Source organism: Leucoraja erinacea, unplaced genomic scaffold (assembly GCF_028641065.1).
Source record: "Leucoraja erinacea ecotype New England unplaced genomic scaffold, Leri_hhj_1 Leri_439S, whole genome shotgun sequence".
NCBI classification, from domain to species: Eukaryota; Metazoa; Chordata; class Chondrichthyes; order Rajiformes; family Rajidae; genus Leucoraja; species Leucoraja erinaceus.
The window spans coordinates 1-23,163 of record NW_026576340.1 but is presented as its reverse complement, the minus strand read 5'-3'; the positions used below and the strand labels follow the sequence as shown (position 1 = coordinate 23,163).

The 23,163-nt window shown below is 41.4% G+C and overlaps 1 protein-coding gene across 1 annotated transcript in view; it reads left to right on the top strand.

The window, feature by feature from the left end:
• LOC129693832 (single-stranded DNA-binding protein 3-like) overlaps window positions 1-15,039 on the top strand; it is a 28,292-nt gene extending 13,253 nt beyond the window's left edge. The window contains exons 3-7 of the mRNA XM_055630580.1: window positions 1,931-2,001; window positions 3,697-3,775; window positions 4,039-4,067; window positions 8,398-8,499; window positions 13,887-15,039. Coding sequence (XP_055486555.1) covers window positions 1,931-2,001; window positions 3,697-3,775; window positions 4,039-4,067; window positions 8,398-8,499; window positions 13,887-13,916 — 311 coding nt within the window. The 3' untranslated portion in view covers window positions 13,917-15,039. The remainder of the gene's footprint in view (window positions 1-1,930; window positions 2,002-3,696; window positions 3,776-4,038; window positions 4,068-8,397; window positions 8,500-13,886) is intronic.
• The last annotated feature ends 8,124 nt before the right edge of the window (window positions 15,040-23,163 follow it).

Sequence of the window (23,163 nt, the reverse complement as noted above, 5' to 3'; positions counted from 1 at the left end):
TACATTCCTATTTTTGCCACCAAAGTGGATAACCTCACATTTATCCACATTATACTGCATCTGCCATGCATTTTCCCACTCACCCAGCCTATCCAAGTCACCTTGCAGCCTCCTAGCATCCTCCACCCAGCTAACACTGCCCCCCAGCTTCGTGTCATCCGAAAACTTGGAGATGTTGCATTCAATTCCCTCGTCCAAATCATTAATATATATCGTAAATAGCTGGGGTCCCAGCACTGAGCCTTGCGGTACCCCACTAGTCACTGCCTGCCATTGTGAAAAGGACCCGTTTACTCCTACTCTTTGCTTCCTGTCTGTCAGCCAGTTCTCTATCCACATCAATACTGAAGCCCCAATACCGTGTGCTTTAAGTTTGTATACTAATCTCTTATGTGGAACCTTGTCGAAAGCCTTCTAAAAGTCCAGATATAACACATCCACTGGTTCTCCCTTATCCACTCTACTAGTTACATCCTCGAAAAATTCTATAAGATTTGTCAGACATGATTTACCTTTCATAAATCCATGCTGACTTTGTCCAATGATTTCACCACTTTCCAAATGTGCTGCTATCCCATCTTTAATAGCAGTTTCCCCACTACTGACGTTAGACTAACTGGTCTGTAATTCCCTGTTTTCTCTCTCCCTCCCTTTTTAAAAAGTGGGGTTACATTAGCTACCTTCCAATCCTCAGGAACTACTCCAGAATCTAAAGAGTTTTGAAAAATTTATCACTAATGCATCCACTATTTCTGGGGCTACTTCCTTAAGTACTCTGGGATGCAGCCTATATGACCCTGGGGATTTATCGACCTTTAATCCATTCAATTTACCTCACACCACTTCCAGGCTAACCTGGATTTCACTCAGTTCCTCAATCTCATTTGACCCCTGGTCCCCTGCTATTTCAGGCAGATTATTTATGTCTTCCTTAGTGAAGACAGAACCAAAGTAGTTATTCAATTGGTCTGCCATGTCCTTGTTCCCCATGATCAATTCACCTGTTTCTGACTGCAAGGGACCTGTATTTGTTTTAACTAAGTATATGTTTTCTGATACTCTCCCTTGCCAGAGAAACTCCTAGTTTCTTAGCCATTTCCTCATTTCTCTCGGGTGGAAATAAAGTGTGCGGTATGTTTAAAAAGTGGGATATTTTTTCAATTTACGTAGTCTCTGAAATTTATGTTGAGGTCAGAGTCGGGACTTATTTTACCGACTCCGACTCCAGCAACACCAAATTTGTGCCGACTCGACGACTCCGACTCCACAGTCCTGGGATGGTCAGTACATGGAACCTGCTGCCATGTGGGATAACTGAGATGAACAACATCACTGCATTTATAGGAAAGCTGGATTAACATGAGGAAAACCTAAATTTAAAAAACTGCAGATGCTGAAAATCTGAAACGTAAAATGTTGGAAACATTCTGTGGATCGGACAGTATCTGAAAAGATATACAATTGATATAGTGTTGGAGGCCCTTTGTTAGAAATGGGAATGATTTGGAGAAGAAAAAAATAGGTTTAGGTTCTTCAAACTTGTGTGGGGCTTCGATATAGCGATGCAGGCAGCCACAGATGGGTCAGAGTGGAATAGAGAATTAAAGTGGCACCAGTCACCCCTATTGTCTGATGCAGCTGTCCTGCAAAGTGGTCACCCAATCTGGTAATGTTGGCGAGATCACGTGGAGAAGGCTGTGAAAATGTTGGTGTGGAGCAACAACGTGGTCTTGTTGAGTAGAGTGGCCTCATTTTGCTGGAGCAAAGTAACAAAAACTTGGAAAAACACCAAATAACTCATGATAAAGAAACTCTTGATTTTAAAGACTTTGAAAAAGATAAATAAAATAGTTGCCTGTTCAAGTATCACATCTCTGTTCTAATTGAATGGAAGCTGAATTAAACTTGTTTTTCTCATCTTCAAATACAGATTCCACAAATTCCAGTGACAACATGTACACAATGATTAATCCCGTTCCACCTGGAGGAAGCCGGTCAAATGTAAGTTTATCATGAGAGGAAAAGCACATGCAAACTTTCTCCTTGCTTTCACAGAATTGATACAAATACTGTCAAAATGAATGAAACAGGAAATTCTTAACATATGGTAGTCTATAAGTGCTCGGTATTTCGACTGTGCATGCCCAGGTCAAAGGTCACTATGCATAATAATAATAATAAAAAAAAATTATGTGCGCCTTTCAAGAGTCTCAAGGACACCTCACAAAAATTTAGCAGGTAGAGGAAAAACATGTAAGGGGAATGAAATAAATAGTAGAGACATGACTAGTACACAAAGTAAAGACAGAAACAGCCCAGGGAAGCAGTGGACCTTAATTTCTTCAGTTTTTTCCAGCTTTGATTCTTCAAGGTAAGAAAATACAGCTTTCAAACTATGAAATAGTTCTATTTGTTGTTCCTTTGTTAAAAGCTAAGATTATTTTGTCGTTTTTATTGCTTTATTATGCTTTGGTGAGTTTGTGCTAGTCCGTGGTCGATGTTGGGCCTGGGTCTGTTGAGTTGCTGCTGGGCCGTCCACGTCCCGTCCCGGGGCCCGGCCGTAGTTGAACTGGGGTTGGCTAAAGAATTTCATTGGCTTTCACCCCAGCTCAACTCCCGCCGGGCCTACTGACAGCCCCGGACCGATGACACCAACAGCCCCAGGCCCATAGCCAGCGCGGAGAAGAAGTGCCAACTCCAGTCAAGCCCTGCTCCCTGACGGGCCAGGGCCCGCCGGCAGCCAACCTCCCCAGTGCCAGCAAAAGCCGAGCACCAGCCATTCATACAAAGTGCTGCAGCCCCCTCCCCATGAAAGCCCGGCCAGACCCCTCCACCCACGTCCGGACACCCGGGAGGGGACGGGGACGGCCCAGCAGCAACTCAACGAACACGGGCCCGACACCGACCACGGACGAGCACGATCTCGCTCACTCACCAAGGCATAATCAAGCAATAAAAATGACAAAATAATCTTAGCTTTTAACAAAGGAACAATAAATACAGCTATTTCATAGTTTGAAAGCAGTATTTTCTTACCAAGAAGAATCAAAGGTAGAAAAAACAGAAGCAATGAAGGTTCACTGCTCCACTGCTTTCCAGGGGTGTTTATGCATAGTGACCTTTGACCTGGGCATGTGCAGTTGGAATACCGAACTCGCTTATTAGGATCCATGCATACAAAAACAAGATGACTGCTGTGGATATAGATCCTATGTCACAAATGGCTATTGGACCTTCAGGTTTGTGTTTGATCACCCAGAGTTTTGTTGTATTCCTGGATGGTCACCTTAAGTATTACCATATTTTGCTGAACTGTATAAGCCACAGTGGGAGGCACAGTGGCGCAACGGTAAAGTTGCTGCCCTGCAGCGCTTGCAGCGCCGGAGACCCGGGTTCTATCCCGACTACAGTTGGCTGTCTGTAATGAGTTTGTATATTCTCCCCATGACCTGTGTCGGTATTCTCCGAGATATTTGGTTTCCTCCCACGCTCCAAAGACATACAGGTATGTAGGTTGATTGGCTTGGTATAAGTGTAAATTGTCCCTCGTGTCTGTAGGATAGTGTCAGTGTTCGAGGATCGCTGGTCGTTGCAGACTCGGTGGGCTGAAGTTTTTCCACGTGTTTCCATGCTGTATCTCTAAACTAATCATAGAATTTGTTGACCTCTTTACAATTTGCTTTATTTTTCTTCCAGTTCCCACTGGGGCCTGGCTCTGAAGGTCCCATGGGTGGAATGGGCGGAATTGAGCCACTTCATATGAATGGATCATTAGGTAAGTCACCTTCCTACCAGGAGCAATCATAAAAGGGCACTGAAGCCTTTTATGCAACACGGAAATAAATAAATCAACAGGGCTTCTGAATCCTTGTTGGAATGGAGGCATTGGAATAAATAAGCCATACACAGTTGGGTTTTTATGCGCGGATGAGTGAAAAATGAAACCGTTGTCAAAGAATAGAACTTTTCAGTATTTTTCTACCATGGTTATCTCGCGTCAGAAATGTTAATGAAAATATTTGCTTTTACTCTCCCTAGGATCAGGCGATATGGACGGGATCCCTAAGGTATGAGTTTAACTTTAATACTAAGTTTAACAATTAATATAAACATTCAACAGAGATTATGTGATTCTTCGATCACGATCCAAAAGGGAGTGGAATGGAGTGGTCCATAATGTTGACTGTTCTATACTGAACACGATTCCATTTTATGGAAATATCTACATCTCGAAGTATAAACCACGGCTAATTCCCTATTGCTACATTTTCATTTTATAGATCATGAGTACCTTTAGAGGACATGTACCAACCATCCCAACATACATTTGCTATTTAGATCTAGCCACACATTTTTCTTTGTAATAGTCGTCTGATATTGTGTGTAAATAAATTAAAATCCTAGAAGGATTGATTTGATGGACATTTTCCCCTGAAGGCACAGTGAACTGGTGACAGTATTTTATCCATGTGCTGTCTTGAGAGGAAGCAAACTGAGTGTGTTGAGTCTACATAAATTATGTGAAGGAAAGAGATCTGGAATGGCTGAGGGAAAAGCAGTGATCAGATGAGAGAGATTTAAAAGGCGTGACAAAAAAAGAGGAAAGAGAATAACAATTGCAGTTATTAGAAATAGAAAATAAAAGTTAGAGTCATTGTCATACAGCATGGAAACAGGTCCTTCAGTTCAGTTTGCCCATGTTGATCAAGGTGCCCCCTCTGCATCAGTCCCACCTGCCCAGGTCTGGCCCATATCCCTCTAAACCTTTCCTATCCATAAGTCTTTTAAATGTTGTTATAGTTTCTGCCTCAACTACCTCCTCTGGCAACTCATCCACTGTGTGAAAAATTTGCCCCTCAGATCCCTATTAAATGTTTTCCCTCTTACCTTAACATATGTCCTCTGGTTCTTGATACTCCTACTCAGGGTGAAAGACTCTGTGCATCTATCCTAACTATCTCTCTCATGATCTTGTACACCACTATAAGATGTCTCCTCCTCCTGTGCTCCAAGGAATCCAGTCCTAACCTGCCCAACCTCTCCCGATACTTCAGGCCTTCAAGTTCTGGCACCATCCTAATAAATCTTCTGTGCATTCTTTTCAGCTGAACAACATAATTCCTATAGTAGGAAGATCAAAATCAAACACAATACTCCAACTGTGGCCTCACCAGTGCCTTGTGCAGCTGTAACATAATATCCCAACTTCTATACTCAAAACCCTGACTGATGAAGGCCGAAAGCCTGCATGACCACCTTATCTACCTGTGACACAACTTTCAAGGAACCATGTACCTGCTCTCCTAGATCCCTCTGTTCTACCACACATCAGAATCCTGATTTACTGTGAAGGTCCTGCTCTGATTAGACTTCCCAAAATGCAATACCTCACATTTACCTGCATTAAACTCCATTAACCATTCCTCTGCCCACTTGCCCAGCCGACCAAGATCCTGATGTAACCATTGACAACCATCTTCGCTATCTCCAATACCACTCACTTTTGTGTCATCTGCCAACTTACTAATAATGTCTTGTAGGTTCTCATCCAAATCACTGATCTAGACCACAAACAGCTTTAGGCACACTTGCCACATTCAATTCAATTCAACTTTATTGTCATTGCACAGATACAAGTAAGGGTACAACGGAATGCAGTTTAGCGTCAGTCCGTAGTAATAGTGCAATATAGAAATAAAAATACAGAATAAGCAAACAATGTGGACGGAGAGACAGGAGAAATCTATCGGTGGGACTCTGAGTTCAGCAATGTGATAGTGATTTATCTCTTGACATCACTTGTCAATAGATAAATATAGATAAATGTGAAGTTATCCACTTTGGCGGCAAAAACAAGGGGGCAGACTAAAATCTCAATGGGGTTAGGTTAGGTAAGGGGGAGGTGCAGCGAGACCTGGCGTCCTTGTACATCGGTCACTGAAAGTTCGCTTACAGGTACAGCAGGCAGTGAAAAAAGCTAATAGAGTGTTGGCCTTCATAACAAAAGGATTTCAGTATAGGAGTAAAGAGGTTCTTCTGCAGTTGTATAGGGCTCTGGTGAGACCACATCTGGAATATTGTGTACAGTTTTGGTCTCCTAATTTGAGGAATGACATCCTTGTGATTGAGGCAGTGCAGCGTAGGTTCACGAGATTGATCACTGGGATGGCAGGATGTCATATGAGGAAAGATTGAAAAGACTAGGCTCGTATTCACTGGAGTTTAGAAGGTTGAGGGGGGATCTTATAGAAACATATACAATTATAAAAGGACTGGACAAGGTAGATGCAGGAAAAATGTTCCCAATGTTGGGCAAGGCCAGAACCAGGGGTCATAGTCTTAGAATAAAGGGGAGGTCATTTAAGACTGAGGTGAGAAAAAACGTTTTCACACGGAGAGTTGTGAATTTGTGGAATTCCCTGCCACAGAGGGCAGTGGAGGTCAAGTCACTGGATGGATTTAAGAGAGTGTTAGATAGAGCTCTAGGGGCTAGTGGAGTCAAAGGATATGAGGAGAAGGTAGGCACCGGTTATTGACAGGAGACGATCAGCCATGATCACAATGAATAATGGGCCGAATGGCCTCCTCCTGCACCTATTTTCTATGTCTATGTCTAATAGTTGCCATAAAGGTCTAGAGAATGTGAAAATAATTGCATATAATAGTCAATTGGAAAGAAATTTGGAGAATCTGATTTACTGGTGAATGTTAGAACAAACGGTGGACAACATGGCTGCAGAGCTCCCAAGTATTCCTAGAAAAGCACTGGTGTGTTAGCCCATGTCATCTGAATCTATTGTAAGGCTCAGAGAAATGTGTAATTCCCAGAATTCTTCTGACGGCAACATTCGTGCATTGTAGAAAGTTGTGGTAATTCCTCAAACTTACATTGGAATCACTTTTGGAAGCAAATTGCTGATTCTTTAAAATTCCGCTTCCGTTATTTCAATTCTACACAGGATTATTTAAATTCTTGCATTATGCCGGCTCTCCTGTGGTTAACTGCCTAGGACTTTCTTCTGCCTATATTTCTTCCTTTGAACAGCTTACCTGGACCAAAGTTCCTCTGGTCCTTGCCTTACACCCCGCTACCCTCTGCCTCCAACACATAATTTTCCAACATTTCTGCCACCTTCAACATGGTCCCATTGCCAGTCAGATTTTCCCATCCCCACCTGTTCTGCTTTATGTGGAGCCTGCTCCCTCAAACTCCTTGGTTCACTCATCCATTCCCACCCAAACCACCCCTCCCCAGGTAGTTTCCCATGCAACTGCAGGAGATGCAACACCTGTCACGATACCGCCTCCCTCACAGCCATCCAGGGACCACAGCTGCACTTCCAGGTGAGACAGAGGTTCACACGCACCTCCTACAACCTTGTCTATTGCCTTGTCTATTGTATTTGGTGTCCTTTACATCAGTGAAACCAAGCATGCTAGGTCTGTCGAGGCCTGCTGGATCTCCCGGTTGCTAACCATTTAAACTCCCCTTTCCATTCCCATACCAACCTTTCTGCCCTGGGCCTCCTCCACTGCCTGAGTGAGGCCACACGCAAACTGGAGGAGAAGCATCTCATTCCACTTGGGTAACATACAACCCAATGGTGTGAACATTGAATTCTCCAATTTTATGTAACTTAACGAAGAACATCCCTTTCCTCTTCTACCTAGTAACTTCCTCTGACCACATTCTTCTCTTTTCGCATCTCAACCTTTTGTCATCTACCCATCTCTAGCCTTTGTCCACCCATCAGCCAATCTACTCCTGCCCCCCCCCCCCCCGACATGTATCCACCTATCACTTGTCCTGCTCCTACCTTTCGCCCAGCTTGCTTCCCTCGACTACAATGAAACTGAAGAAGGGTGCTGAGCCGAGGCATCACCTATCCATGTTCTCTAGAGATACTGCCCCACTGAATTACTCCAGTACTGTCTTTTTTTTAAACCAGCATATGTAGTTTCTCATAACAGTGTATCACCTTTCTGTTGTTCTAATCCTACCTACCTATATGTACAGATGATGTCCAAATAATTAAAGCATATCCACTTTCTAACATCAGAAGAGATTGGTATTTTGGACTTTGGTTTAGCAGTGGATATAATACCAGCTCCTGGGGTCCTAATTGGTGGATTATAAACAACTGATGTGATCAATGGCAGATTCTTAAATGTATCAATGTACACATGATGAAATTAAAACCTGGTCTTCAGGGACTCTATTGAAGGCAAAATGAGCAATAAACCTTATCAAGACAAACATTTGGAATTAACTCAATGTGATCATCTCTGAGAATTAAAATTGCCACTTAGCAGCTCTGTGATGTGGTGTTCGCTTGCTTTGACTCTCTTTGGGAGAGAAACTCCATGTTTTAATGAATGAAATTATGTACCTTCCAGAATTCTCCCAACAACATGAGCAGCATTACCAATCCTCCAGGCACTCCAAGGGATGATGGTGAATTAGGAGGCAATTTTCTTCACTCCTTCCAAAATGATAACGTGAGTATGTGAGCATACTAGATACAGTGCCCTCCATAATGTTTGGGACAAAGACCCATCATTTATTTATTTGCCGCTGTGCTCCACAATTTGAGATGTAGTAGAAATAAAATCACGCATTTAAAGTGCACATTGTCAGATTTTAATAAAGGCCATTTTTATACATTTTGGTTTCACCATGTAGAAATTACAGCATTGTTTATACATAGTCCCCTCATTTCAGAGCATCATAATGTTTAGGACACAATGCTTCACAGGTGTTTGTAATTGCTCAGGTGTGTTTAATTGCCTCATTAATGCAGGTACAAGAGAGCTCTCAGCACCTAGTCCTCCAGTCTTTCCATCACCTTTGGAAACTTTATTGCTGTTTATCAACATGAGGACCAAAGTTGTGCCAATGAAAGTCAAAGAAGTCATTATGAGACTGAGAAACAAGAATAAAACTGTTAGAGACATCAGCCAAACCTTAAGCTTACCAAAATCAACTGTTTGGAACATCATTAAGAAGAAAGATATCACTGTTGAGCTTACTAATCACAAAGGGACTGGCAGACCAAGGAAGACCTCCACAGCTGATGACAGAAGAATTCTCTCTATGATAAAGAAAAAAAAAACCCAAAACACAAGTGCACCAGATCAGAAACACTTTTCAGGAGTCAAGGTGTGGATTTGTCAATAACCACTGTCCGCAGAAGACTTCATGAACAGAAATACAGAGGCTACACTGCAAGATGCAAACCACTGGTTAGCCGTAAAAATAGAATGACCAGGCTGCAGTTTGCCAAGAAGTACTTAAAAGAGCAACTACAGTTCTGGAAAAAGACGAGACGAAGATGAACTTAAATCAGAGTGATGGCAAGTGCAAAGTATTGAGGAGAGAAGGAACTGTCCAAGATTCAAAGCATACCACCTCATGTGTGAAACACGGTGGCGGGGATGTATGACCTGGGCATGTATGGCTGCTGAAGGTTCTGGCTCACTTATTACCATTGATGATACAACTGCTGATGGGAGTAGCACAATAAAATCTGAAGTGTATAGACACATCCTATCTGCTCAGGTTCAAACTCATTGGCCAGCGGTTCATTCTACAGCAAGACAATTATCCCAAACATACGGCTAACGTTTTTCAAAGCTAAAAAAAGTCAATTCTTGAGTGGCCAAGCCAATCACCCAATCTGAATCCAATTGAGCATGCCTTTTATATGCTGAAGAGAAAACGGAAGGGAACTAGCCTCCAAAACAAGCATTAGCTAAAGATGGCTACAATACAGGCCTGGCAGAGCATCACCAGAGAAGACACCTAGCAACTGGTGATGTCCATGAATCGCAGACTTCAAGCAGTCATTGCATACAAAGGATATGCAACAAAATACTGAGGTCAGTCTGAAGAAGGGTTTCGGCCCGAAACGTTGCCTATTTCCTTCGCTTCGTAGATGCTGCTGCACCCTCTGAGTTTCTCCAGCACTTTTGTCTATCTTCGATTTTCCATCATCTGCAGTTCCTTCTTAAACAAAATACTAAACATGCCTACTTTCATTTACATGACATTGCTGTGCCCCAAACATTATGGTGCCCTGAAATGGGGGGGGGGGCTTGATTTGTATAAAAATGGGCTTTATTAAAATCTGACTGTGCACTTTAACCGCATGTCTTTGTTTTCTATTACTAATCTCAAATTGAGGCAAATAAATAAATGATGGATCTTTGTCCGAAATATTGTGGAGGGCACTGTACACGTACATTCTAACACAAATAACTATGATAGATTTTGCTTGATAATTATTTATTATTATTTATTTCATTTCATCTTAGAGCTACTATCACTCAGGCTTCTATTTCTAGTGTGGTTATTGCGATATTTTCTTTAAAATGCAATTAATTTTCAGGTTAAAAAGCAGAGCAGGTACATGATAGCAGCTTTTTCGGCTTTGCACTTGTGCGTCATACACATTCAGCAGATCCTGTAGCACAAAGGCAATATTTTTGTGCACGAGCCTGTTGTCTGACAACACTCTCCAAGTAATCTTTTATCCCCCAACTGTCATCATTTTATTTTCAAAATTTTGATAATTTGCTATTTAATGAAATTATAACTTTTTTCAGAAAAAAATTGCTAGTAAAGTTTATTTCCTTTCTTGATTTCACCAGCAAATTTTCATTTTTTTTTAGGAGGGGAAATCAACTATGATTTATAGTAACTCTTCAATGCATGCCATGTTAACTTGTATACAACTGATCCATGTAAAAAGCCACTTAATACTGTGTGATTTTGATAAGGCAAATCAGGTTGGGAATTTGTTAGTTATCGGTAGAAATTAGTAAACTGCAAAAAATAGCAAATAAGAGTTTAGAACTTGATTAAGATATTTGTTTTGTAAATTAGCGATCTGGATTTAGTTACAAACTAGACTAAGTGGGACCCCGTTGGGTCCCATGTTCACACGGGAGGGCTGGTCCCTCGACGCAATATTCCACCTCTCCACCAATTCCAATATTGGTGGCCAGCGGGGGGGGGCTTTCTGGAGTGCTGGTATGGGTTCTTGGGGTGGCAGCTCAGTCCTACAAGCCTGATCTGCTAGCAGCTCACTCACGGCTGGTGGGCTGGCAGTTGACTCATGACTATTCCTTGAAATTCCATTTCAAGCAGGGTGCAAGGCCATCAAATTCAAATCCATGTTCCTACCATTTCAAGCAGGGTGCAAAGCCACCAAATTCAAGTGCAGTTTCTTACCACTATGAGCAGGGTGCAAGGCCACCAAATTCAAGTGCAGTTTCCAACCACTTCAAGCAGGATGCAAGGCCGCCAAATTCAAGTGTAGTTTCATTCCATTTCATGCAGGGTGAAACCGCCATAAAACCACACAAAACACCAAACCCACAGTTCAGTAGACATTCAGTGTGTTCAGTTGACTCACAGCTCAGATAGAGTCATGACCTCTCCTTCCCCCATCATGCAGAGTCTGGGCCACACCCACACTTCCAGGTGTTATAACCCCTCCCCCTCCCACCGGAAAAGATGTGGCTTTCAGGGCGTGATTGACAGGAGAGAGATTCTCAACATTTTTTAAACACTAATAACACTTTTATTTTTCATTGATGGGAAGAATTCTCTGCACCTGCTCAGCGGAGGGGGGACTGAGTAAGATGGCCAAAAATCACAGCTGTAAGTGGTAGCGTTTTATCTAAAATCAATATACATGTCAAACAGGAAGAAAGTGCATTTGCAGTAGTGCCTTTTAACTTCCAGACAAAGCACCCAAGCCACCATTTGAGGCACACCACTTCCTGGTTTTATAGTCCCTCCCCCTCCCTCCAGCAGGTGAAGCAGAGAGAATGGTGATTTTTTTAAACTTCAAGCCAAAGCTCCCAATCCACCATTTGCAATTAGTGCCTTTCAACTTTAAACTAAGCTCCCAAGCCACCATTTGCAGTAAGTAGTGCCTTTCAACTTCAAGCCAAAGCACGCAAGCCACCATTTGCAGTAAGTAGTGCCTTTCAACCTCAAGCCAAAGGACCCAACCCACCATTTGCAGTAAGTACTGCCTTTTGAACTTCATGCTACCATTTGCAGTAAGTGGTGCCTTTCAACTTCAAGCCAAAGCACCCAAGCCACCATGTGCAGTAAGTAGTGCCTTTCAACTTCAAGCCAAAGCACCCAAGCCACCATTTGCAGTAAGTAGTGCCTTTCAGCTTCAAGCCAAAGCACCCAAACAACCATTTGCAGGCAGTGCCTTTTTGCTTCAAACAAACCATATTTTCATTTTCAAACCACATTAAGGGTGCTCACAGTTGTGTAGACATTTGTTCAGTGTTACTCAGAGCTCAGAGAGACGTGACCCTTGGCTTCATCCATCTTGCAGAGAGTGAGTAAGGCACACCACTTCCTGGTTTTATAGTCCCTCCCCCTCCCTCCAGCAGGTGCAGCAGAGAGAATGGTGATTTAAAAAAAAACATTAATATCTCTCTGATTTGTCAACAATGGGAAAAACCCTCCGCACCCGGGCTCTGAGCGAGGTGGCCAAAAATGACGGCCGTAGGTGGCGGCGTTCTGTCGGAAATTGCAGCACAGTGGGCCAAAAGCAGTTAAGATCAGAGATTTAGTAATATACTAGACCAAGTGCCGACCCGTTGGGTCTGTTTCCCCAACGGCGTTTGGGGGGGTGGGGTGTGGCGTCACACTAACCACCTGGGTCTATTGGGTTGTTCCTCCGAAGCACGGTTGCGGGGTGGGAATCTGGCTGGGGCTGGTGCAAAGGCATATGTAAATGATCCATCCCGATTGGACATCTGCGAGCATTGGGCATTGTGACATCACACGATGGAAACGAATCAAAAGGCAGACAGGCAGCCGGACGGACGGCAGGCGGCAGGCACACAGTTTTAATATATAACTAGACCAAGTGCAGACCCGTTGGGTCTGCTCCCCCAATGGTGTGATCCCCAACCCAATATTCCACCTTGCACCCGTCTCCTCCAATAGAACTTAAGCCGTTCTCAGAAGTAAGATTCCAACAATGCCCTGCCTCCCTCAGCAGTGGATTTAAAAGAAATTCCAATGGCACCTCCCCTGCCTGCTGCAGCAGTGAAAAGTTCAGAGTGTTCCTGTCTTACAACTTTGTTTCGAAGTGTGTTGGAAGCTGACATGTAAATGGAGAAGGCAGTTTCTTTTTGAAATACTTGGGGGGGGGGGGAGAAGGATTTGATTAAAAACGTCCACTTCAACACGACGAAATGAAATGAGGAGTGGATACTTAGAAAGAAAAGCAAAATCTCTACCGAAATGGAAAATATCTCGGAGATTGAGCATCTGGATTGGGCGTGGCAATGAATCAAAGGAAGAAATGCAGCTGGCAGCCGTACATGCAAATGAATCCATTCCGATTGGACATCTGCGAGCATCGGCCATTCCGATTGGACATCTGCAAGTATCGGGCACGAATTGAAAGGCAGGAAGGGCGCCGGACGGCAGTCGGTCGGATGGCCCCAGAGTTTTATAGATAGATAGATAGATAGATAGATAGATAGATAGATAGATAGATAGATTAAGCCAGTTGATTAGTTCAAACCATTGAGCAGAAGTTTGGTCATGAGAGTGGGGTAAATTGGAGGGAAAGAAGGAAAGATAGTGGAAGGGAGCTAATGAAAGGTGGCAGGTATTCTGTGTGTTCATTTGTAGGGATCCATAACTCAGTTGTGTGTTTTCTCAATGATAACAAAATAAAATGTAATAATTTACTCCCTCCACACTAGTGGAGATTGAATTGCAGTGTTATATTGGGGTCAATTTCAGCAAACTATATTTGTAAATTTGCCATGTTTAGCTGAACCCAGATGCTGCGAGATGTATGGTTCCAACCCGTGTAATCCTTGTCACTTTCTTTCAGTATTCCCCCAGCATGACGATGAGCGTGTGATTTTTCCCCTTCCCCCTTCTCCAGGATCAGAATGATGAGACAGCTGCCCTTTGGAAGATTAAAGAACGTATGTAAGAAGCAGTTCAACATGTTGACGAGGAACTGGGGGCAAAACCCCAATTTTGAGTTTCACACAAGAAAAAAGCTGAACTTCTTTAATTCCATAAACATGAAGGACAACAAAAAAGAATCAAGACATAAAACCCTTCTCCTGGAAGGACTGTACGTTACACATCGCATCTTTTTGAAGCAAAGACAAAAATGTAAACGCCTCTAGCACCCGAACAGACCTCTTCCGCTTCATCCCCTGAACCCATGTATCTTTGTGCTGAACTGAATATGGCGCTAGTCTAGGTATAAGATCCGATGTTGTCCATATTGTAGCCATTTTAACTGGGACGTTTACACAATGTGGTTTACTTTCGAAGGCCTATTATTTGGTGGCACAGATTATTTTTTTTCTTGCTTCTGTGAGACTTCCCCCACCAGGTGCAAGGTGTTAATCAGTTGTTGTTCCATACCTGTGTAACTGAACGATGATATGCCCAGTGGGTTCCAGTTTGAGAGGAGCGTACATCTTTTCCCCCCAAATCTCATTATTCTCTAACCTCCCGAAACCCAACCCAACCCCCACCCCCTGCGCCCACACGTATGTGCATACCTCAAATCTGGATTGCTTCATTCCTCTCTTGCTTTATTGATCCAGAGGAAAACTCCACACGTAAGAAAGAGACAACTACAGACGTGATTGAAATAGAGGACAATAAACAGTTTTAATGGCACTGCAATGGTGCTGGGATCTCTGTACAATTACACACTACCTGTAGATGGTCTTTTGTTTAAACCCACTTCTATACAATGTGTATCAAGTTATGTAAAATATTATCTTGCCTGGACAACCCTTGTGCTGATTCTTGATAACATTGTAGCTGTTCTGTGTTTCTTACCTTGTAGTCTGGTTATAAAAAAGATAAAAATCTACGATGTAGTTTTGTGTTCAATATTTGTTGCTAATGTTTTATTGAGGGATGTTTTTTCTGCAACCCTTTACAGAGTTTTCAGGAACGTCAACTGTGTTATTGTGCTGACTGCAGGTTATGGGATGTTAACATACTTTGTTTTTGTTTGGGGGGAGAGGTGGTGGGGGTTGGGGGCAATAGCAGGATCTTTCTAAATGAATTGCCTTTTTAGATGTGTTTCAAATCAATCTAACTGTGTTTAGCTGTAGAGTTGCTGAACGAGTATGTAAATCTCCTATTTGCAGTCAGATCGGAACATACTGATGAAATTTTGGTGTTTTATTGTAGATTTCAGTCTCCAGGAAATCGTGCATTTTTAAACTGAGAAAAAGACAAGTCTGGCAAATGTAATTTTACCAATTCGCTAAATTATTGTCTTCATTGGGATGGTTTTGAATGAAACGGTTCTTTTCTCCAATGCTGTAATAAATATAAACATAAAACTTAATTTTGATTGTTTTCTGTTAACGTTGAACATTTGCTATCGTCATAATTGTTGGAAGAAAAGTTGATATTTCCTGTACCTCATGTTTAAAGGATTTTTAAAATATGTACAAGAAGCTATTTAAATTATTTCCAAAGTGTACTATTCATAATACTGAAGTGCAGTTGGCTGTGGCAGAGCTGGGTGTGTGTATAAAAAGGATCATGCTGTCGTCAACTCATGAAAGATGGGAAAGCTCTCTGTCACACCAGGAAACGCTCTTTTAAACTGTCCCCTGAATGATGCAAAGGAAATAGATTTTGAAAGCAGCAAGCTGAGAGAACTGTGGGCTGAATTGTCAAATATACACCACGTAAGTGTGCTCAAAAGGCACAAATGTGAAGCAACATGTAACAGTGCAGGTTGCATCTGAAACCAGACCAGGACGATGCTGTCATTCTGTCATCTTGGTTGTGTTTAAAAAGGGTTTGGGAAGTCTTGGCTCAATTTGGAGGCCACATTATCTGCAAGGTAGACACAATTGGCTCAAAGAATACAAGATATTTTGGGAAATTTAAATCTTGCAGTAGTGCAGCAGATTGTTTGGTTAAATCGATACAATAAAAGTCTGTTTGATCAGAAATGTATTCCTGCTTAATGTGAAGCAGCTGAGTTGTCTTAGGAGTCTTTTAAAGGCAAAAGGTCTTTTATTGGCATCTTTGCTACTAAGTTGAGGATGTTTATTAATGATGGATGCCTAAATTAGGAAGTATCATGTTTTATTCTCGAGTATTAACATTTGTAACCTCCAGTGTAACAGTCATGCTTTAAATAATGAGGCAAAGGCCCAGTCCTACCTAGTTGGAGAAAGTGTTTTGGAATCGAAAGCTGCAATGGACTGCACTAGGGAAGTGAACTTTAAAAATTAACAATTTTGAAATTGAATTCTGGAAGTTAGAAATGGGGTATCAGAAACAATGGCAACATTTTCCATCCATTAGACAAATTGTAGAGATTTATATAGGAATTTGGCCCAATGCAGCAATGATTATGTTGACACAAGTGCCATCTATCACTATTCATTTCCCCTACACGTATATTTATTTTCAAAACTGATTCATTTTCAAGTGAATACAACCTTTGCCATTGTGTGACTTTGAATATTTTTTGATATTCAATGGACTTATTCATACAGAAAAAAAACAAATGACACTGATCCAAAATGAAAATGGGTATTTTAAGGGAATGAGAATTAAGCGAAAGTGATGATCTTGTCTACATATTTTGCCTGAGCATATTCTCCTGCAAGCATCAGGTGACTTCACTGATATATATGCTTTATAATTAATGAAGCAATTATGCAACTAGAATAGAGACCGACAAACTAGCAAAAATGCAATTGTGGGGAATAAGTAGAAAACAGATGCACATGTGTTGAAATATAATACAAAGTGAGAGATGCATAAAAAAAATGAGCTGAAGTAAATATTAAAATTAAATATTAAGACAAGTTGGTCGTGCATGAAAAATGAAGAAACTGAGAAAGGAAAGAACAAGCAGAGTAACAAACTGATAGAATGTGGTTCGGTATATGGATTTTCAGAACTTTACAATGGGCTACATAATTTTGACATTAATGTAAATAGACCTCTATTTTTTCTATTATCTGTGCATGTTACTGCATGGAATGACCAAGACAACAATAATAATATGATGAAACAACCTTTTGTAATTTGTTAACCAATGGAACATTCACTGTAACAGTGAAGTACAATTGTTGGAAACAGGACAAATGATATTATGGATGAAGTTGGTAAAATTAAATAATTTAAAGTTTTGATGTGTTTGTTTTCTGAAGACAATACAAAACATGCAACGGTATTGAAGAAACTTACTTAAAGAACCATGGTCTAGTCATTTTGAATATTGTAAAGTTTAGGAGAGGAGGTATAATGTATGAGTCTTTAGACTCTTCATCCACGCTTCTTGTCATAGATTTAAGGTGAGAGGGGCAAAGTTTAACATAGATGTGCGGGGCAGGTTTGTTTGTACAGAGGGTGAGTGTGCCTGGAATGTGCTGCCTGGATGGTGGTGGTGGAGGCAGACAGATAGTAGCATTTATGAGGGTTTTAGTTGGGCACATGAAAATAGTTGGGCAAGAAATGGAGGGATAATGGATTGTGTGCAGGTAGATGAGATTAGTGTATCTTAGCATCATGTTCCGCACAGACATTGTGGGTCCAAAGGCTGTTCTATTTCCTAATAACCAAGGATGTAACGAATGTGAGATCAGGAGGTAACCATCTTCACTTTGTGGTGTACCTGAAATTATGAATTTCACCAGTGGAAGAGACTTTTCTGTTGAGCCAGGCTAAGCTTATTAAATTTAAATGATCATTTTTGGGCAATTTGTAGAGGGCCCTGCAATGAAGAGGCCAATCCTTGACCTTTTAGGGAATTGGATATGATAAGTGACTGAAGTATCAGCAGGTGAGCCTTTTGGGACCAGTGATCCCAGTTCTATTAGCTTTGAAATATGTATGAACAAGGGCAGGGCTAGTCCACAAGTTAAAGTTGTAAATTAGGGCAAGGCCAACTTTGATGGTATTTGACAGGAATATGCAAAAGTCGATTGGAGTATGGTATTTTGAGGCTTTACTAGATGTCGGGCACAGTGGAATGCTATGAGTAGAGCTGCAGGACATGGGCATGGTCCTCAGTGAATATTTATCCTGTGATTTTACACAGAGACATGAAGTGTAGTGAACTGAGGACGGTTGATGGAGATGTTTTGCGGACATTCTGAATTAGCTGAGGAGGTGCTGGACACCTGAAGGTGGATAAAACTCCCAGGCCTTATCTGGTGTATCAAAGAACACTGTGGGAAGCTAGAGATCTGGCAGAGATATTTGAATCGTCGTTAGACATGGGTGAGGTGCCAGAAGACTGGAGGGTGATTAATGTGTCTCTGTTGTAGAAGGGCTGCAAAGGCAAACCTTGTAACCATAAACTGGTAAGCCTACCTTACGAAAGTTAATGGAGAGGATTCAGAGGGATAAAGTAGACATCCCTTTGGAAAGATGGCTGATTAGTGAAAGTCAGCATGGTTAACACATGGGAGTTTTTTTCTGACGATTCTGAGTGTGTTGAAACAGCTAAGAAGGCAAAGCCATAGACATAGTCTATATGGACCAGCAAGATCTTTTAAGATTCTGCAGGGTGGACTGCTGTGGAAGGTTATATCACAAGGGTGTACTGGAGGAGCTAGCTAACTGGATGTAGAATTGGCTTTTTGGTCGCAATAGAAGGGTGTTTTTCGACCTGAGGTTTGTGAAGAGTGGGGTGCCTCAGGGATTGGTGTTGGGCCCAGTATTTGTCATTAATATCAACAATTTGGATGAGAATGTACAAGACGTGATTAGTTAGTTTACAGATGACACTAAAATAGGTGGTATTGTAGGGAGTGAACGTGGTTGTCAGGAATTACAATGGGACCTTCATCAGCTGTTCAAGTGGGCAGAGGAATCGCTTATGGAGTTTAATTTGGATAATAAATGTGAGGTGTTGCATATAGGAAGTCAAGTCAGGGCAGGACCTTCACAGTGAATAACAGGGCCCTAAGGAATGTTGCAGAGCAGAGGGATTTCGGAGTGGCATATGTGGCAGATAGGCTGGTGAAAAAATCTTTTGGCACAGGCTTTCATCAGTCATGAAATTAGGTATAGAAGATGGAACGTTATGAATTATTGTGTTCAGCTTTGCTCACGCTGCTTTAGGAAATATACCATTAATCTGGGAGGCAGGCAGAGAAGATTTCGAAGGATGTTGCCAGGACTCGAGGGCCAGAGTGATTGGGAAAGATTGGGCAGGCTACAACTTTATTCGAGTGCAAGAGGCTGAGGGATGCAAGATGGGAGAATCAAAAACAAGGGTTTATGGTGAGGGGAAATATTTAATATGAATAGAGGGAGCAAAGTTTTCACACACAGGGTAGTATGTATTTGGAATAAGATGCTAGATAAAGTAGTTGAGGGAGCCATTAACAGACATTTGGATAGGTACATTGAAAGGCAAACTAGAACCATATGGGCCAAATGCAGGTTAATGGTACAAGTTAGATAGGAGCACCTTGGTCGATTGGGCCGAAGGGCCTGTTTCCGTGTTATTACTTTATGGTTCTATTTCCATACACACTGACAGGATGTTTCTTCCTCACTTAGTACAGGTCCATAAAATGTTAAGTATTAATTTTCGAGGCAGTTGTGTACATTGGCCACATTTTTTCTGAAATATAAAAAGTTGAAGCTAAAGATTAAGTTTGGTGTAAAGGTTGCAAATAAGAGAATGTTCAATCTTTAAATTGCATTGCAGTCATTTACTGTTAATGCCCTGCACTAAATATCAAAGTCAATCATAAGTTAATTAGTTAATTAATTAGTTAAAACAAATGTAGGTCCCTTGCCGTCAGAAACAGGTGAGTTGATCATGGGGAACAAGGATATGGCAGACCAATTGAATAACTACTTTGGTTCCGTCTTCACTAAGGAAGACATAAATAATTTGCCGGAAATAGCAGGGGACTGCGGGTCAAAGGAGTTGGAGGAATTGAGTGAAATCCAGGTTAGCCGGGAAGTAGTGTTGGGTAAATTGAATGGATTAAAGGCCGATAAATCCCCAGGGCCAGATAGGCTGCATCCCAGAGTACTTAAGGAAGTAGCTCCAGAAATAGTGGATGCATTAGTAATAATCTTTCAAAACTCTTTAGATTCTGGAGTAGTGCCTGAGGATTGGCGGGTAGCAAACGTAACCCCACTTTTTAAGAAGGGAGGGAGAGAGAAAACGGGGAATTACAGACCAGTTAGCCTAACATCGGTAGTGGGGAAACTGCTAGAGTCAGTTATTAAAGATGGGAGAGCAGCACATTTGGAAAGTGGTGAAATCATTGGACAAAGTCAGCATGGATTTACGAAAGGTAAATCATGTCTGACGAATCTTATAGAATTTTTCGAGGATGTAAATAGTAGCGTGGATAGGGGAGAACCAGTGGATGTGGTGTATCTGGACTTCCAGAAGACTTTTGACAAGGTCCCACATAAGAGATTAGTATACAAACTTAAAGCACACGGCATTGGGGGTTCAGTATTGATGTGGATAGAGAACTGGCTGGCAAACAGGAAGCAAAGAGTAGGAGTAAACGGGTCCTTTTCACAATGGCAGGCAGTGACTAGTGGGGTACTGCAAGGCTCAGTGCTGGGACCCCAGCTATTTACAATATATATTAATGATCGGATGAGGGAATTGAAGGCAATATCTCCAAGTTTGCGGATGACACTAAGCTGGGGGGCAGTGTTAGCTGTGAGGAGGATGCTAGGAGACTGCAAGGTGACTTGGATAGGCTGGGTGAGTGGGCAAATATTTGGCAGATGCAGTATAATGTGGATAAATGTGGGGTTATCCATTTTGGTGGCAAAAACGGGAAAGCAGACTATTATCTAAATGGTGGCCGATTGGGAAAGGGGGAGATGCAGCGAGACCTGGGTGTCATGGTACACCAGTCATTGAAGGTAGGCATGCAGGTGCAGCAGGCAGTAAAGAAAGCGATTGGTATGTTAGCTTTCATTGCAAAAGGATTTGAGTATAGGAGCAGGGAGGTTCTACTGCAGTTGTACAGGGTCTTGGTGAGACCACACCTGGAGTATTGCGTACAGTTTTGGTCTCCAAATCTGAGGAAGGACATTATTGCCATAGAGGGAGTGCTGAGAAGGTTCACCAGACTGATTCCTAGGATGTCAGGACTGTCTTATGAAGAAAGACTGGATAGACTTGGTTTATACTCTCTAGAATTTAGGAGATTGAGAGGGGATCTTATAGAAACTTACAAAATTCTTAAGGGGTTGGACAGGCAAGATGCAGGAAGATTGTTCCCGATGTTGGGGAAGTCCAGGACAAGGGGTCACAGCTTAAGGATAAGGGGGAAATCCTTTAAAACCGAGATGAGAAGAACTTTTTTCACACACAGAGTGGTGCATCTCTTGGAACTCTCTGCCACAGAGGGTAGTTGAGGCCAGTTCATTGGCTATATTTAAGAAGGAGTTAGATGTGGCCCTTGTGGCTAAGGGGATCAGGGGGTATGGAGAGAAGGCAGGTACAGGATACTGAGTTGGATGATTAGCCATGATCATATTGAATGGCGGTGCAGGCTCGAAGGGCCGAATGGCCTACTCCTGCACCTAATTTCTATGTTTATATATTTCTATAAAAGCTCAGTTGCCAAAACTCGGCAAAGAACAGGAGCCACCCTCACGGGATGGTTTTGAGAGGTGATTGAACAACACTTCACCAATTTACAATGACAAAGCTGGTCAAAAGTACTGCGAGAATAAGGAAATATCAGCTTTGTTTGTAATTAGGATTGAAAAAAATAAAACATGCCGAGGTAGAGAATAAATTATTACCAAAAAAACCCTGGAATTATGAGGTAAAAACAGTTAGAGCTGATAGACAATATGTACCGGAGTAGGCCATTCGGCCCTTCGAGCCAGCACCACAATTCAATGTGATCATGGCTGATCATCCCAATCAGTACCCCGTTCCTGCCTTCTCCCCACATCCCCGACTCCGACATCTTTAAGAGCCCTATCTAGCTCTCTCTTGAAAGTATAAATATGAGAAATCAGTTCTCAGTCTATTTCCCAACCTTCGTAAATCTGTCAGCTCTCTCACAGATAATCTTTGGAATGGCAGACAGACAGGATGTTTCAAACATTTGATACTTGAACAACAATGAAGGCTTTTAAAATTAAGAATGTTTTGCCCTAATAAACACAAATGTTGCATCTGACCTAAGAAACATTTTATTTTTTAAATATGAAAGTGACAAGTGTGGAAGTGTCTGTTTTTAATTGCCAATAAATTGTATAGAGATTACCTAATTTATTATAACTGATGTAACTTTCTCTGCATTTGCAAAGCTAAATTGTATCTCATGCCAAATACTGAGACATACAATCAGGTAGCATCTAAATGATCTGGGATGTGTTTAAGTCTAAGATGTTTCCAGTGTTTTTTAACTTAAACTGTTCAATGGTTGTTGTACCATTTTGAATGCTGTTTGCATTGTCATACACTATTCATTGTTGAATTTATTCCTTTCATTCTGATCTTACTGGCAATACTTATTCGATTATAATTGTACCTGGCTTTCTTGCAAATTTGTCAAATACACCACAGTATGTACTTTTCAAAATATCTTTAAATATTCCTGAGGTCTTAACAACTTGAGTCTTTTGTAGCTGGGGCATCATCTTGGGCTGATGTCTCAAAAGTTTATCTGAATTTAACTTTTTTTAAAATATATAATTTTTTTTCCCATTCTCTGTCAAAATGGTCAAGTATCGTGAAGAATGCAAAGAGATTTCATTGATTTGTAAGTGATAATGAAAGGAAAAATTAATAGGTAAAAACAACGAAAATGAATGATATCAATTTAAATTCATTCTTTCTGGTGGTAAGGAATTAGAAATTGGATGAGAAAAAAAAAAACGATCTAAGGGAATGATATAAATCAAGCTGTTCAGCCCACACTTCTTGTGCACCACATGAATCTCCTTGTCCTCGTAATTAATCTTCTGGACAACTCATTAATTCTTGTAGTTTTAATATTTGACTAGAACAAGAAACCAGTTAAGAACTTAAAATGATTTTATTTTTGTAGAATCTATTAAAGAAATCGTTGTGTAACTGAAGGTAAAGTAGAAATGAAAATGTATGCATGAATGTGGAAAACAGGCTGCGTTTCTGCAAT